Below are 16,441 nucleotides of genomic sequence, written 5' to 3' on the forward strand. Positions count from 1 at the left end.
GGGGCGCAGGGGCGCAGGGGCCCAGGGGAGGGTCTCTGACCTCAGGTGTCCCTCTGCTCGGCCTGGGGCTGGTGGGCCAGCGGCACTCACCGCTGCCGTGCGATCCACTTCGTTGCGGCTGCTAAGGATAAAGCAGGCCTCCCCGTTGTCCATCCTGCAAAGCACCAGGTCTGAGCGCTGCCTGGACCGTCCACGCTCCTGTCTCAGACGTCAGGGGCTCAGAGGCTGGAAGGGCTGGGCCCCGTCGGACCCCACCTCGCTCTGGGCTGATGGGCTGGCGTCAGGGCTCAGACCAGCTCGCAGGGGGCCCATCCTCTATGACCCTATTAAGCCAGGGCCGGGCTGGGGCGCAGAATGGGGGAGAGCATGTGGTGATGAAGAGGCTGGACCCTTGTCCACTTGCTGGTCTGTGGCTCCCAAGGGACTTGGATGGTCTGTTCTGCTCTCCTCTCTCCCACCCCTGAGAGCCCCTGGCTGCAGCAGGGGCACCGGGGAAGTGCGCACACCCCAGGGCAGGGAGGCCGCTCCGTCCCCAACACGCTGCCCTGCACCCCACCCACCCTGGCTCATCACTTGTCCCTGCCAGGGCTCTGCCTCTCCCTGCCCCTTGGCCTGGAGCTGGGTGCTGGGTCACAGGAGACGCTGGGTCCCCTGGCCACGGCCATCTCCATGCTGGAGTCCTTCCTAAAACGTTACAGGTGGGAAGGGGGACCCAGGGCTCAGGAGGTGGGCAGGGGGGTGCCCTGGCTATCCGGTCTACTGCTTCCCCTTGGCCCGTACACCCCACACTCCATCACGGGATGAGTAGAGGTCCCTGGAATGGAGATACAGCGTCTTATGAAGATAAGACAGTCCCTGGGCTATCCTGCAACGGGCAGTGGCACATTCTGGAAGTTCCATCTGACAGCTTCGTCTTCTTACCTCAAGTCACTCTGGCAGCTTGCTTTTTTTTTTTTTTTAAAGATTGTATTTGTCAGAGAGAGCACAAGAACACAAGCAGGGGGAGCGGCAGGCAGAGGGAGAAGCAGGCTCCTCGCTGAGCAGGGAGCCCGCTATGGGGCTCGATCCCAGCACTCTGGGATCACCACCCGATGCTCAACGGACTGAGCCGCCCAGGCATCCCACAGCTTGTCTTTAAAAGAAACCTTACCCACGGCCCCCGTCTTCCCACCCTGACCCCACCTGGAGCCGTTCCCGGAACCTGACTGCATCTCCCATCCCGGAGCAGGGAAGAGTGGGAGCCCTGGCAGGATGACCCTTGGGCATGGGAGGACAGGTGGGCTGGGCAAGCCCTGGTGCTCCAAGGTGGGGTCCATGTGGGGCCTGGCTGGCCTGGGCGGGCAGCGGGCCCGGAGCCTGAGTGGGAGCCGCTGGCTGCCCCGATGACCCTCCCCACTCGGCCCCTCCCTCACCCACTCACTTGGCTCGCATGAGGTCCTGGTCTTTGAGAGCGGAGCCCTGGAGGTAGATGACCCGCTGGGACCACAGGGGGATTTGCAGGACCCTGCGGACCTGGATGTCCATCTCGGTGGGGCACAGGATAACCACGTAATAGTCCTGTGGGAGGCGGGGTCAGTCCCACCCGGGTGCAGCGGGCCCATCCGCGGGGTGGCTGGTGCAGACAGCGGGGATCGGAGGCCGCAGCCCTCACCTGCAGCCGGGGGTGCGCGTAGAACTCGTTGAGGAAGTCCATGAGCAGGTCGACCTTGAGGGAGCTGACACACAGCACCACATGCTTCTCCGTTTGCGCCCGGTGGCGGCTGTAGTTCCCGCCCGACTTCTGGCGCTCCATCCACAGGTAGACCAGCTCCTCAAACTGCGGGGGGAGAGCGCCGCGTCCCAGGGGGCCCGGCTCGGGGGCCCTGCAGGGAAAGGGCGCTCCCCCATGGGAGCTGCACACACAGACCCCTTCCCTGACAGCACAGGCCCCCTGGGGGGCAGCGGGGGCCGGGGGGAATGGACGCCCTGCTTTCTGGCCCCCGGAGCCACGGCGACAGTGATGCAATGCCCAAGTGCACGCTCCCGACATGGGGGTGATGAGAACCTGGGGTCGCCATGGGCCCCTAAGATCCCTTTGGAGAAGCCTGCGGGTAGCAGGAAACTCAGGCACAGGGCCGAAATCCAGACCTTAGTAAGGAAGAGACTCTTCCCTCCCATGGGGACTCGCCCACCCCGCCCACGCCTCAGGGACCCCAGCCTCGCACCCACCCCATGTGAGTCCTTCTGAATTAGGAAGGAGAGGGAGGGGTACAAGTGGCTCAGGGAGGGGAGCAGGGCTCCACGGACCCGTGGGGTGCGGGCGGCCTCCTTCTCCGGCAGTTTCCCCGCTATCTCCGGGGCCTGAGATTCAACACCCCTGCCTTCGGCGGCTGCCCTCCGGTGTGCTCACCCCTGCTGGGCGGCCCGCTAGTATCCCGCCGAGATGGGATCATTTCACTGAGTTTATGGTGCACCTGCTAGGTTCTGGGGACAAGACCCCGTGACCCTGAAGCATAGGACTGGCTCCGAGGCTGGAGGGGGACACCTGTGTAGGGTGAGGGCTGCGTGCATGGACTCCAGGCCTCAGCCTCCCCCTCTGTAAGATGGCATGATGGTGTCTGCCTCCCGGGGCCAAGAGGCAGCTAAGTGACCTGAGTTAGGTTCGACCGTGTCCCCTAAGATTCACGCCCACTCGGAACCTCCCCGTGGGATCTTCCGTGGAAACACGGTCTTTGCAGGTGAGATTAGTTAAGGTGAGGTCAGACAGGATTGGAGTGGTCCTCCTCCAATGTCTGGGGCCCCTAAAAGGAGGTCAGTGGGCACAGAGACACATAAGGAGGAGGCACGTGAGGCCGGGAGCAGGGATGGGAGGGATGGAGCCACGAGCTGGGGGAGCCCAGGGATCCCTGTGGCCCCAGAAGCAGGAAGGGTGTGAAAGGGAGCCTCCCTCGGGGTGTCCAGCAGGAGCTCACCCTGCTGTCACCCTGGACTCAGATGCGGATCCCCAGACAGGGTCAGGATGTCTCTGCCGTGTGAAGCCTGTGCGCCACGCGGTCAGTGGTGGCCGCTGGCTTTGCTCTTGTCCGCGGGAGCTAACCGAGCAGCAGCGGACTTGAGCAGAAGGACACGGGGAGAAAACGGGGACCACCCCTTTCCACCTTCCACAAGGGGGCAGGCATCTGCTTTGGCACCGAGCTCAGACGCATCCTTGCTCCTGAGGCCCCAGCCCCGCCTCCTCCAACAGACCGTCTGCTCCAACTGACCGCGGTCCCCCACTGAGAACACTGCCCCTGGCTCCTCGACCCCCCGCAGGCGGTGGCCTCACCAGCCCCAGACCCGCCATGGCTCCTGCAGGGCCGGAGGTGAAGGGCTCGCCCCCTCCTGTCCCACACGGGTCTCTGGCACTCCTCCTTCCGGAGCTGGGGGTGGGGTGTGGGTAGGGGGCGCGAGGGGGGTGGGGGGTGCAGACCAGGTGCGAACCTGCAGCGGCAGCACCACCAGCGCCACGCAGATCATGACGACCACGAGCAGCTGGGATGGCCAGATCTTGGGCGTCACGTCGCCGTAGCCCACGGTGGAGAAGGTGACGATGCAGAAGTAGAAGGCCGTGAGCAGGGATAGGTTCTCACCTGCTCGCTCCAGGTGCTGGATGCCACAGGTCCTGGGGATCCGGGCGGTCAGAGGGCCATGAGCGGGGCCGTGGCCACCTCACAGCTCCCTGGGTGCCCCATCACTGGCCGGGGGACCCCCCCACCCACATGTAGTCCTGAGTCTGGCTCAGTCCCTGTAGGCTCTGGGTGCTCCCCCCACCACCCCACCAACGGTCTGCCAGAGCCTGCACAACCCCGCCTGTTGGATTCCCCCAGACATTCCCTTTCTGGCCCACGGCTCTTTTGAGGCCCCTGGAAAACGCACCCCGAAGTTCATGCACTGGCTGAATGTGGGCCTGGGGGCCCTTGGGGGTGGGCGTGCCCCAGCTGTGAGCCCCCACACGCCACCTCACCCAGGAGGTCGGATGGGGTGCGGGGATTGTCCAGCCCCTCCTGGGCCCAGCTGGACAGCCCTGCTTCCCGTGCCTGTGACCACAAGGCCCAGTCCCCAGATGGAAGGTGCTGCTGGCAGGGCCTGGGGAGCCCATAGCACCCACCATGGGGTGCTCAGCACAGAGAGGGGCTCAGAGACCGTCCCCCAGGGGGACAGGCATAGGGAGAGTACAGGTTGAGCCCCCAGCTCTGCTGGACTGTGTGTGTGTGTGGGGGGGGGGGGGGGGGGGTGCAGCCAGGAAGCCTGTGGCCCTCCTTCTCTCTTTCCCAGGCCTTGGTGCCTGTCCTGCATCCTTGCCCGAGGCACAGGAGGTGGTGACCAGCTTCACCAGCACCGGGCTGGGCGCATCCCCGGCCTCCTCCTAGAGGAGCTGGACTCAGGCCCCCGCCGGCTGCGAGTGTGGGCTCTGAGCCACCCCCCGGCCCTGGGCCGGACTGCCAACGGCCCCCTCGAGGACTCCCTGACCTCCTGGACACGCAGGCGAGGGTGGCGGACCCCTGCAGGGCGCACTCACCCCGTGAACACCAGGCACAGCAGGGTGCAGAACAGGATGAGCACTTGGTTGAACATGGCCGACTGCGTGCGCAGGATGGCGCGGTGGAAGTCGTTCTGTGGGACGCCGGCCGGTCAGGGCCACAGCCTGGGACCTGCCCTGGAGCTGGGGCCCTTCCTGCCGGGCATCCCAGGGCTCGGGAGCGAGCGAGGGGGTGTGTCGGCGGCCCGGGTCCCCCTGCGGGACACCTGCTCTCGGCGGCCCCTCACGTCCCCCGCAGTGGGGGGCTACCGGGGGCACAGACCGGAAGGGCCGGCTTCAGTGAGGATGGGGGTGAGCCCTGGGGGGGACGGCCGCCCCGGGGGGAGCCCGTGTCCCGCTACCGGCTGACCACTCGGGAAAGGGGTTTTGGCCAGACCCTCGACAGTCTGTCCGTGGGTCTGGGTCACGTGGGCCCAGTCCGCATGGCCGGTTGGCTCCCGCCCCTCCTCCTGCAGCTGCAGGCAAAGCGTGGGGCTGGACCTCAGCTGCAGCAGGAGGCCACCGTGGGTCCTGGTGGGGACAGAAACAGGAGGGCCGAGACGGGCCTTCTGCCGTGACAGAGGTGGCACGCTGCTGAGCCTCAGCTTGGCCTCCTGGGCACGGAGGGACGGTGGCCAGCTCCCTGCCGGGCCAGGGGCGTCCTGGGGGGCTCACACCCGGGGAGGCTGGCCACTGCATGGCCCTCAGCTTACGATCATGTTTTCCAGGGCGTGCTTGGCCAGCCAGCAGTTCAGAAACACGGGGATGAACAGGTTCCTCAGGGGCGCCCAGAATATCTGTGGAGGAGACGGGTCAGGGGGCTGGCGCTGGGGGGCCCCCCCGCTCGGCCGGGGCTCACCCACCGTCACGATGAAGGGCAGCGTGTTGATCATCTCCAGGACAAAAGAGACGTGGAAGATCTGCTCCCAGATGTTCCCCTGGGCGCCGTGGTGGCAGAAGAGAGACACAAACCAGCCAGGAGGTCAGGAAACGGGGTGGGGGGGACAAGCCGGCCAGGAGTGGGGTGGGGGGTCAGAGGGGAGGGTCAGGCGAGGTGGGGGCACTCACTTTGTAGCTGAGGTAAATGAGGAGCATTGTCTCCAGGAAGCTTATTATGGCCACGATGACCTAGGAGGGGCGGAGCCTGAGTGGGGCTGGGGGGAGCGGGGCCCACCCGGAGCCACGCCCCCCACTCACCTGAATCGCCCACAGAGTCATCTTTCTTTCCACCCAAAGGATGGGCGCCCTGGGGAGGGAGGGAGGTGAGCCTTGGGCTGTTGTCCCCCAACCCCCTGGGCCTCTGGTGACCTGAGCTGCTCCTTGGGAGGATGGAGGGCACCAGCCTTGCCCCCGGAGGGGACAAGAACAGGAGGGGAAGGAGAGGCTCCCCAGGAGAGGAGGCCAGGCCTGAAGCAGGGGACGTGGGTCAGGGCTGCAGGCTCAGGGGGCCCTTCACCCTGGACAGGCTCACTGGGGCTCACTGAGCCCGGGGCTCCCTTCCTCCCCTGCTCCGGGGGGTACAGCCCAGTGGGGGAGGGGACAAACTGAGTGAGCGGGAGGCCAGAAGCCCCTCTACCCAGGAGGTGGCCGAGCCCTGGGGGACGCATCCTAAACTCTGAACCAGGCATCAGGGTCGCTCTGGGGCCATGGCTCTCCTTGGGTGAAGGTGCCACACGGGGGAGCAGCCCCGACTCATTCAGGACCCTCCCTGCTGCTGCCCCCCACCCCGTCGCCGCCTGCGGGCTGAGCTGGAGTGGGGGCTGCTGAGTCAAGTCACATGGTGGTGCCTCTAAGTCTAACGCTGCCCCCGAGGCTTAGGGGCTCTCCAGGGGCACCCCGGTGCCGCCCAGCTCACGGGCCAAGGCCACGCACCAGCCGAGGGGCTGGGCCAGGGGACTCACCAGTTGATCTCCGAGGATGAGCTGTTGAAGGTGTAATTCTGCTTTGGGCAGCCCCAGCTGTGGAGAGAGAGAGCTGGCCCAGCTGAGGCCCTGAAGACTGCTTCCCAAGGTTGCCGCAGGCGCGGGAGCATGCCATGGGGCCGCCCTCCGCACCCCACCCAGGGCCCGTGGACCCCCAGGCCGGCGGGTGGGAAAGCACACCGCGCCGGGACAGGGACGGCGGAGCCCAGGGAAGAGCTGGGGCTTCGGCCTGGTCTGACAGGAGGGTGCTGGGGAGGGTCGGAGATGGAGCGTGGAAGCTCCCGGAGTCTGGAGCTGCCACGCACATGGCAGGACGATGCGTGAGAGACGGGGGACAGACAGCGAGCTCCCACCCTGAGGTGCTGACTCCAAGACTGCACGTCTCTGGGTCGCTCCCAGGAACAAAGCTCTCCACGGCAGCTGGATGCCCAGCCCCTGGGGAGGGCGAGGGGCATGGCGGGCCTGCTCATTCTGCCCCAGGATGTAACCAACGCCAGGGGCCCCACCGAGGGGACCTCGCTCTCACAGAGCCCCATGGTGACAGGCAGCTCCCTCCTCCTTTTCTTCCAACTGACCCTCTTTCCCTGAGCCTTTCTGGGGCTAATGTTGCAAACTCAGCGCTCATAGATGCAGCTGGCTGTCGGCCACCCGCCCACCCCCACCACCACCCATCTACCCTCCATCCATCCACCCAGCCACCCAACCGTCATCCACCATCCACCATCCGTCTAACCACCATCCCTCCATCTACTCTCTGTAATTCACTCATCCATCTATTCATCCATCCAACCGCCACACACTCGTTCATAACTCATCCATCCACCCCCCTACCCACCAGTCCCCCCATCCCTCCACCGGCCCCTCCTCCATCCCTTTGCCCTCCCCCACCGCCCAGCCACGTGCTGGGCATTGGACAATGAATATAATAGACCTGGGCCCTGTAGGGTTGTGGAACCAGATGCCTCAGGGTACGCTGGGGATGGGAGAAGGTGACATGGACTCAGGAAAGCGGTTTGAGAGTCAGAGCCCTCAGTTTTCTCCTCAAACCCCCACAGCCAGATCTGTGCAGCCCCCCGGGGTGAAGGCAGGAGGGGTTCCCAGGGAGCTGAAAGAGTGTGTGGCTTGGGGACACCAGGCCCGGGGCAGACAGGGGTGAAGGGCAGCTTGCCCTGTCCTTGGGTCCCAGCTTCCTCCCTGGCTCGGCCTGGGAGCCTGGTGGCCGCGCCCTACCCTCGGGGAAGAGGCAGGAAGACCGGCTCTGCGGAGGGAGCCCGTCCACCCGGAGACAGTGCTGAGCCCTCCCAACCCGGCTCTGCGGCCCTCGCGTGGGGCTGCGGACACTCACTTAGCGCAAGCTCGGAAGAAGCAGAGACCGAGCCAAAGAGAAAACCGCAAGCAAGAGCCCGGTTCCAGACGCCACCTCGGGAGAAGCGGGAAAGCTGCGCCTGCCCAAAGCAAGGGGAGCTCCGGGAATCAGGGCCCGATGCGGGAAGACGGGCCGGGCTGGAGACAAAGCTCAGAAAGTCGCCCCGGAGGAGACGCGGGGGACACAGGATCGTCCAGAGCTGCACGCCCGGGCGTCGGAAGCCCAGGGACGGCGGAGGAGGGGAAGGATGTCCTCTTCCAGGGCCCTGTCCCCCAGTCCCGCGTGGGAGAGGAGGGGCCACCTGAGGTGTCCCTGAGACTGCCAGGCGCAGAGACAGGATTCCGCCAGCCGGCCGGCGAGAAAAGCGGGCGTCCCCCAAGGGCGACCAGCAGAACCCGAAGCAGCAAGGCCACGCAGGGCATCCGTGAGCCTGCGTGACAGCCCAGACCTGGGGGGGCGGCGGGTGCCCCCTGCCAGGGACAGGGGCCCAGGAGGGGTCATGGCACCACGTGCAGCCCCGGGCTGGCTTGTGTCCTGCCCCCTCCCCGGCCGAAGCCGGCACCGAGCCGCTGGCCGAGCCCCTCCCGTGCTCCGCTGGAGGCACAGCCGGCCACCGTCCACGGCCGGGGCGCCCTTGTCCCTGGGCTGAGCGTTGGTCAGCAGGACCCTGAGTGAGGACACAGGGAAGCAGGGGTCCCCGAGGGGCCGATCTGGGCTGGACACCGGCGCACACCCCACGCAGACCCCCACGGCCTCGGCCCTGGACAGCGGCCGTCCCCGCGTCACCCACCATCCGATCCCCAGGGCCGGGTCGTCGAGGAGCACGCGGACAATGTACAGCAAGCAGGTGAGCAGCTTCAGCGAGAAGTTGAACAGCCGGATCCTCAGGCCTGCGGGGGAGGGGCCGTCAGGGCTCCGGCACCACGGAGTCCCAGTGACGGTCACTGCCGACAGCTCCCCGCCCCCCGGGTCCCTGGGAGCCCCTGGGCTGGGCTGCCCCAGCGACTGAGGGACCGCTCTGCGTGGTTGGGCGCCGCTACTGTCCTGCCCTACAGATGGGGGTGCAGACAGCTCCCCGGGCCACCCGCTCCCTGGGACGGCAGGATGGGAGTCTCGGGGGCACAGGGACGGGTGAGGCCCTAGGGGTCCCGCCACCATCCTGTGTGCCAGGAAGAGCCCGAGGCAGCCAAGCTCCTGCGGGGGAAGCAGCTGAGGGAACCTATGGGGGAGGTGGGGTTGCACAGAGGGGAGCAGGGAAGCTTGCAGGGGGCGGGTAGGAGGGCCCCGAGTCCAGCCCAGTGTCCAGCAGTCCCCACAATTCTCTAGGGCCTAATGCTGAGACCAGGGGCCTTCCCACCCTGCCCTGCACCCACCACTCACTGACATAGCCCCTCCTCCGCCCCAAGCCCCTGCCCTGCACAGGCCCCCTGGCTCAGTGACATCTCCCTCCTGCCCCCCAACACTGCTGCCCCCGCAGGCCCTGCCCCCCGCCCCTGCTCACTGGATCTCTGGTTTTTGATGAAGAACAGCTTCAGGCGCTCCTTGAAGGTGTTCTCGTTGACGTAGAACTCCACCTGGACCCTGGGGGCGGGGAGAGGGCCATGGGGGGCTCTGGCCAGCGGGGGCTCCCCCGGGGCTGGACCAGCTACCCCTGCACTTCAGGAGCTGGGCAGACAGACGGACAGAGGGTGTAGCAGGACAAGGAGGGCCCCCCCCCGCAGTGATCCATGCACCTGTGTGGTACTGGCAGACCTGCCCGCCCCACCCTTGCAAAGCCAGTGGGCAGAGCGGGGGCCGCTCAGCAGCCACTGCTTCCCACCAGGGCCCTTCAGGCCCTGAGGGTGAACACCCACAGGCCCCAGCCTTGACTGTCACAGGCAGCCTTTCACCCGGGTTAAATGCACCCTGTGTGGCCTTCAGCACGGGCTCAAAACATGCCAGCTCAGCTATGCAGAACGTTCTGGAAGCTGATCGTTGTTCTGTCTGATGGCCCCTGGTGGCTGCGGCCTGAGACTTGCTGCAGCCTGCAGGATGGTCACGCAGAGGGGCCGGGAGACGTGACCTCCCCTGCAGCCAGCACAGGGCCCCTCCAGCCCCGGCTGCCCTCGCTCCCTCTGGCTCGCCGACGCCCACAGGCTCCCAGTCCTGCTCAGGCTCCCAGCGTCCTGGGTTGGACCTCAGCAGAGCCAGCACGTCAGTGAGGGAGTCTCTGTGGGGAAGGGCCATTTGGTCCCCCACGGTGACACAGGGCCTGGGGCAATGGGCCTCTGGCCGCCACAGCTTTGGCCTCACACTGGGGACCCCCGGAGCCGCTCTGCCCCGTTCGCTGGCCTGGCGGGGGTTCAGGGTCCCCCGGCATAGAAACTCCAGTGATGACAGCCAGCAGGACAGGCGGGCGTGGTCCTGGGACCAGGGATCCCACGACAGGCAGCCTGTCCTCCTGCCGGCCTCCCGGCCACCGCCCACCAGGGCAGGGGCTCCGTCACGTGGCGGGGGGGCTGTGAACCGAGGCCCCGGGCACCCCCCCTGCCGGGGCAGAATTTAGCCCTGCTCTCACTCTGACAGGGGCAGGGTTGTTGGGCCTGGGCGGCTGCCGCATCTCCAGGAAGCGTCTGCAGCCGCCCTCTTTCCCCAAATGCTGCTCTGGGCAGAGTACACGCGACATAGACGCGGAGGCCGTCTGCGCCGGCCCTGGTCGTGGGCCCTTGGGAGGGGCCTCGGACTGGGCGCCCGCACCTCCCTGCCCTGCTCTGGGCTGGGGGCCTCGGCCCCGGCCACTGTGGCCTCTGCCAGTCACAGGGCTCAAGAAGGGCCCCAAAGGAGACAGGGGTGGTGTGGGCCCCTCTCCTCTCTTGCGTCTGGTGCAGGGGGTCACCCAGCCACAACCTGGACTCCTGGAGTCGAGCAGCAGGAAGAAGCTTCCACAGACCAGTGCGCTCCGACCTCAGAGCCAGTGGCCAGCGCACTTGGTACCCCAGCATGAGCCCTAAACCCCCGACACGCCCTCTGTTCCCCAGCACACGCCCTGAACTCTGACACGCCCTCTGTACCCCAGCACATGCCCCGTACTCTACTGGACCCCAGCACAGGCTCCTTTCCTCTCTCCCCTTGGAGCGCTGCCCCCTGCTCTCTGGGCTTCCTTCAGAGCCCCTGAATCCCGTCTTCCCCTGTAGGTGTCACCTGGAGCTGGGTTGGGGACCTCCAACAGTCTCTCTGGGGAGTTGGTCAGACAAGCCCGGTGGGGCTTGTGCCCGGTCTGGTCACATCAGGAGGACAGATATGACTCAGTAAGCCTGAGGGTTTTCCCAGGGCCCCAGAGCACCCAGCTCAGGAACACACCCTCCCCGCCACTCTGGCCCCGTCCCAGCGAATCCTCGACATGGGTCTCCCGACACCACCTGTGCCGTCCACTCTGCCTTGTCCCCGGCCAGCAAGGCCCTGCCTGCCCTCGGGCACTGGTAGCCGTTGGGCACCTTCCTCCTCAGCTTCCCAGGGCACCGACGACGCTGCCCTCCTACCCCCACCCGCTCTGGTCCCCTCCCTCTCCCCCGGACTCCTTGGCCATCCCACATCCCAGCTCTGAATGTGTGATGCCCCAGGGCTGGTCGCCGGTGCCTCTCGACGCCCACCTGACCAGCTTGTGCAAGGTGACTTCGAAACCCCCGCTCTCCTCCGAGCCCCCCGCTGCCCTCCAGCATCGCCCCTTGGGGTGTTGCTCCCTAAACCAGCAGGACCAGCCCCTCCCCAGGCCAGAAGTGGCTTCCTCCCCCTCGTCAGACCTCAGATCCACCTCCTCCCGGGGCCACCCTCTATGTGGCTGAGTGCCCCTGTTCTACTTCCTTCCAGGGGTCCCAGCACTTCTGCCTCCCTTGCCTGTTCCTTCTGGAAGTCTGGACACCAGCAGGTGAGACAAAGGGCAGGAGGCTAGAGTCCCTAGGTCCTTCCCGCTCTCTCTGTCGGGAAAACCCAGGGGGCCTCCAGCTCCTTCCCTGGCACCCCGACCCTAACCCCACCCGGCTCCCGGCCCCTGCTTCCCACCAGCCCCTTATTGCGCGGGAGCTTTTCCCGATCGTCCCCCACTGCCCGGGCCCGCGGGGTCAGGACTGCCACCCTGGGGCTTGTTGGGCCCTAGACACCGTCGCTTCCCTCCCCTGCTCCTGAGAAGTGGAACCCTAGTCACTCCTTGGCCGGCCCTTGTCCCCTTGTGGGGCAGCTGCAGACACCCATCAGGACAGCCCCCAAGGCGGTCGGTGGCCAGCAGCCAGCGGCCTGTGGATGGAGGCGAAAAAGGCTGGCGGACGTGGCCACGTGGACCGAGCCTGCAGGGCCGGGGAGCACAGGAAGCCGCCTGAGCTTTTAATTTTTCATGAGCTGCGGCTGCCCACTTCTAGCCCCGACACAAGAGTGAGCTCCGAGCTGTCCATACCCCGAGGTACAGGTGGTGATGACCATGACGAGGCCCAGGGGGCGCGGGTGGATACAGGAGGAAACGCCTTCCCAGCCGCCCGGCCCCGAGCCCCCGGTGCACCCCAGGCTGGGCCCGGCTGAAGGACGCGCTCTGGGCTCGGCGAGCTGACGGGAAGAAGCGAGGGGCCCCGGGACCACAGACAGTCTGGCCCTCCTGAGGCCTCTTTGCTGTCCGGCTGCTCCGCGGCCCCCGCACCTGCCTGAGCCCCGGCCTCCTCATCTGGGGAAGAACAGTGACAGGACCCTCTGCCACATCATCTCGAGGGAGCCAGGCCTGGGCTGTTACCTGCCCTCTCTGGGTCTCAGGCTGCTTCCTGGGAAATCTGGCAAAGCGTTCATCCCCGGATGGAGGATTAAGTGACTGATGGCCCCTGTGCACGGCCTGGGGCTTGGCACCCCCTGTCCCCCGGCTCGGACTGATTCGGGGGCCCACAGTGGCCCGCTCTGGATCTCACACTGCCCCAGAGAGATGGGCCCTGGGCCATAAGTCCGCATGTGTGGCTGCAGATGGGGCGTGGCCGATGCCACACGTGGGCAGGGTTGTGACCCTGGCTGGGGCCACCCCCTCCCCTGATGGCTGGTTCCGCTGTGGCTCAAGGCCCTGGGATGGGGCTGGTGACCGAGCTCCCAGGAAGCCGCCCATGGGAGAGCTGGGAGAGGGGCCCTGGGAACCCACACACAGTGCGGTGGTCTTGGGGCCGGTGTCAGCCCTCAGTGGCCAGCAAACTCTGCCTGGACACCACAGGCTGGGGCGAACCAAGAGGTCGACCCTTTCTACGCATCCGTTCTCGGCAGGAGCCTGGAGGGGAGGACTGGGCGCGCCCAAGGCCCCTGCTTCCTGCTGCCAGGGGCCCAGGAAGAAGGTTGGAGGCAGGGGTGTCCCTCAGGCTTGCCGCGAGTGGGCCTGGTCTGGGGCCCAGAGGCTGCGGGGAGCCTGAGGCTCAGACAGCTGGGGTCGGGCCACCAGCCCCGAGGACCAGATGGGCTAAACGTGGCCCCATCCCTGGGACAGTCCTCAGTCCTCAGAGGTGAGTGGCTCTCAGGCTGGTGAGGACAGGGGTCCAGGCCGAGCACACAGAAGGGCCATCTCGCTGAATCCTGCCGTGGGGCCCTCAGAGGCTCCCAGCCACACTCATCCCTGCATGCACGGAGAGGAAGGTCTCACAAGGCCCGAGACTGGCCAGGATCATCCAGCGGGTCACAGGCGTTGGGGCCTCTGGGATCCCCATGAGACCAGGGCCTCGTGAATGTTTGGGGTGGAGAGTCAGTCCCCAGCCGGCTCTGCCCCATCCCCAGCCAGCTTGTGTTTGAGGGAGGCCCACCGCCCTCCTGGGCCCCACGGTCTCGCCCACGCTGGAGTGGACCCATGCAGCCCCCCTTGTGCCGGCAAAACAACTCAAACTTCCCTCACCTCATGCCAGGACAGGACCCACCAGGCAAAGGTGGCTGTCCAGTGGCGAGGTGGGCAGGGGGAGGCTGGGCGAGGGTAGGCGGGGGGCCGTCCATCTCCCCGCTGCCCAGTGGGCTGCCGGGTGAACTGACAGGCAGGCTCTGGGAAACCCTGGCAGGCGGCTCCTGCATGGATGGCCTGTGCCGGGAAGCTCCAGAGGCAGGCCCTGCCGTCAGCCAGAGGGGAGGGTGGCCGGACACTAAGCCCGTGGCCACAGAGCTGTGCCCTCCCGTGGGGCCGAGATCCCACTGCCCACTTCCCTTGGTTCGCCGCCGTGTGCTGCCGGCTCCACTGGCAGGTGCCCGGGAGCTCCCTCCACACCGGAACCCGCGGACGGACGGGCAAGAGACAGGCCAGGGCCCAGGCCTACCCGCCAAGCCTGACGCCAGCTACTCTGAGCAAGGGCAGGGCCAGTGAGCAGCCCAGGGGCCCAGTGCAGGACAGACGTGGGGCTGGCGGCTTCCCCGTGCCCCAGCTCTTCCTGAGGCCTGTGGGCGCGGAGCCGGGCGTGGAGGCACTGAGCACTGGCCGGGGTGCCTGCGGGGCGGCGGGGCACCGGGGGGGGGTGGCGTGGGCACGAAGGCTGCTTTGTCCCCGCCACTCCCAGCCCCCAGCCTGCAGACCCGCCTGTGGAGGGCGGGTGGCCACATCCTTCCCGTGCCCCGACCCTCACCGGAGCTGAAAGCTCTCCTCTAGCGCCTGCCCGCGGCCAGGGACCGACTGCCAGGGACGTCCCCTGGGTGGGCAACCTGGAGGAGCAGAGGAGCCGGGGGAAGGGGGAGAGGGGGGTGGACAGTGGCTTCTCAAAACAGCAGAGGAGCCCAGCCTGGGGCTTCCGGGTAGGGTGGTCCCACCTGGGGCCTGCTGCGTGCATGTCGGGGAGGGCCCGGTGTGGGTGCCCTCGGCTGGGCAGGGGCCTGGGAGAGCCTCTGTGGGCCTCCATGGCCCGGGGCATCTGCTCTACCGGGTAGGACTTGTAGCCTCGGCCCCTCGGGGGGCTGCACACGGTCCACATCCCCCGGGCAGCCTGGGGTGCCCCAGAGAGCCCTGAGGGCAATGGACCCCCCCGGCCTCCTGGCTCCCACACTCCAGACTGGAGAATCCCAGCCCCAAGCCTCAGGCTGCAGGGAGAGCATGGGCAGCAGAAGCACCGAGGGAGGACGACCGTGTGAATGGATGAAGTCAGGCTCCACTTGGTGGCCACACCGAACGCCAAGGGCCTGGGCAGGATGTGGCCACTCTGAGGATGATGTAGGTCTCCCCGGCCTCAAAGCCACCCTCCACCTGACCTAGATCGGAGCTGAGCCCAGGAACAGCCTCGTGCCCTGGGGCCCCTGGACCGGCGCACATGGCCCAGGCTGGGTGAGGCAGGAGGGTCCCAGCAGTCGTCTACGTGCCTGTCCTCATCCAGGCAGAGGCTGGGGGTCCCCGCTTCTGGAGCCCCGTTTCCCACGGCAGGGCTCCGCCCGGGGGACTCAGCCCACGCTCCAGCCCTCAGGCCCACATCTCCTGTTGGTGCGAGGAGGGGGTGGCCGGTGCCGCCTCGTGCCTGCTCCTGCCTGGCGTCCCCCCCACCCCGCCAGAGTTGGCAGGGCCCGAGCCCCCGCCTCCCCAGGGCCGCCGTGGGTGCCAGGACAACTGCCCGTCCCCGCGGGCGACCCTGCAAGCACTTACTGAGACAGAGAGGACTCCAGGCTGAAGTCTTCCACGTGAAGCCTGGGGACAGACACAGGCGCTCACATCAACACGGAAGACAGATGGACGGAGGGCCTGGACTCCTGGACTAGGCGGGTCACGGATAGTCAAGGAGGCGCTGGGCAGGGCCCGAGGGAAGCGGGGCGAACCCATGGGCACACACCCCTCCCCGACCCACGGAGCCCCCAGGCGGCAGAGGGGCCCACAGGAGGCAGCCTGCCTCGGGGCAGTGACCGTGCCCGGAGACCTCAGTGCCCTGGAAAGCAGCACAGCGCAGACGGCAGCCGGCACATGCGTCCCCTGCCAGGCCATACCCCACCCAAGGCCAAGGCCAAGGCCACCCGCCTTCAGCCCAGGAACTAGGAAAGGATCAGCCCATTTGGTGAGCGCTCACTGTCCCTGCTCCTGCCATGCCTGCCCCAGGCACCACACCCCTGGCTCCAGGGAAAGGCACTGTTAGCCCCACTTTCCACCTGGGAAGCCGACTTGGCAAGGGCCAGTTCCCACACAAGACGCGACAATCAGGGCTCCCTTGTCTCAAGTCCACCCACCTCCTCTCTGCTCCCGTGCTCTCTGTGGGCCACAGAGCCCATGAGCCCTGCACCCTGACCTCCCAGAGAGAGGACAGGCTGAGGCTGGGTGCTGATGCTTCTTAGGGGGTACCCAGGTGTACCCCCTCCACTGACCAACCACCACACGGCGGCTGCCCTTTGGGCCGCCTGCCCAAGGGTTCTGCCAGCCTGGCCACACGCAGCTAACCTCAAGATGGCTGGGCCTGGGCTGGAGGGGAGGCCGGTGGGAGCTATGGGGCTCTGGGGACTGGCCCCTGGGGGGCTGGTGGGGGTCTGTGTGTGTGCCGAAAGTCTACTCTTCTCTGATGATGTGCTCTTAATCCTCAAAGCAGCCACGTTCCAGAAGAGGAAGCATGGGTTCAGAGAGGACCACTTCTTCCCCAAGGCCACAGGCAGGAGGAAGGAGCCGGCCTGTAGGGCTGGGGCAGTCCC

The 16,441-nt window shown here is 67.0% G+C and overlaps 1 protein-coding gene across 9 annotated transcripts in view; it reads right to left on the reverse strand.

Moving 5' to 3' along the window:
* Positions 1-16,441, reverse strand: part of KCNT1 (potassium sodium-activated channel subfamily T member 1) — a 60,489-nt gene that overhangs the window by 15,782 nt on the left and 28,266 nt on the right. For 4 of the 9 annotated variants that reach the window (XM_032866230.1, XM_032866223.1, XM_032866225.1 and 1 more), the window contains exons 2-14: positions 15,417-15,458; positions 9,327-9,406; positions 8,616-8,715; positions 6,439-6,495; positions 5,735-5,783; positions 5,606-5,665; positions 5,401-5,475; positions 5,251-5,334; positions 4,538-4,632; positions 3,460-3,640; positions 1,652-1,816; positions 1,421-1,557; positions 91-154 (exon numbers count right to left, since the gene is read on the reverse strand). In XM_032866230.1, coding sequence (XP_032722121.1) covers positions 91-154; positions 1,421-1,557; positions 1,652-1,816; positions 3,460-3,640; positions 4,538-4,632; positions 5,251-5,334; positions 5,401-5,475; positions 5,606-5,665; positions 5,735-5,783; positions 6,439-6,495; positions 8,616-8,715; positions 9,327-9,406; positions 15,417-15,458 — 1,189 coding nt within the window. The remainder of the gene's footprint in view (positions 1-90; positions 155-1,420; positions 1,558-1,651; positions 1,817-3,459; positions 3,641-4,537; positions 4,633-5,250; positions 5,335-5,400; positions 5,476-5,605; positions 5,666-5,734; positions 5,784-6,438; positions 6,496-8,615; positions 8,716-9,326; positions 9,407-15,416; positions 15,459-16,441) is intronic. The other 5 variants (XM_032866227.1, XM_032866228.1, XM_032866224.1 and 2 more) reach the window with 2 other exon arrangements.

The sequence above is a fragment of the Lontra canadensis genome, unplaced genomic scaffold (genome assembly GCF_010015895.1).
Source record: "Lontra canadensis isolate GAN:19392208 unplaced genomic scaffold, GSC_riverotter_1.0 scaffold30, whole genome shotgun sequence".
Taxonomy (NCBI): Eukaryota; Metazoa; Chordata; class Mammalia; order Carnivora; family Mustelidae; genus Lontra; species Lontra canadensis.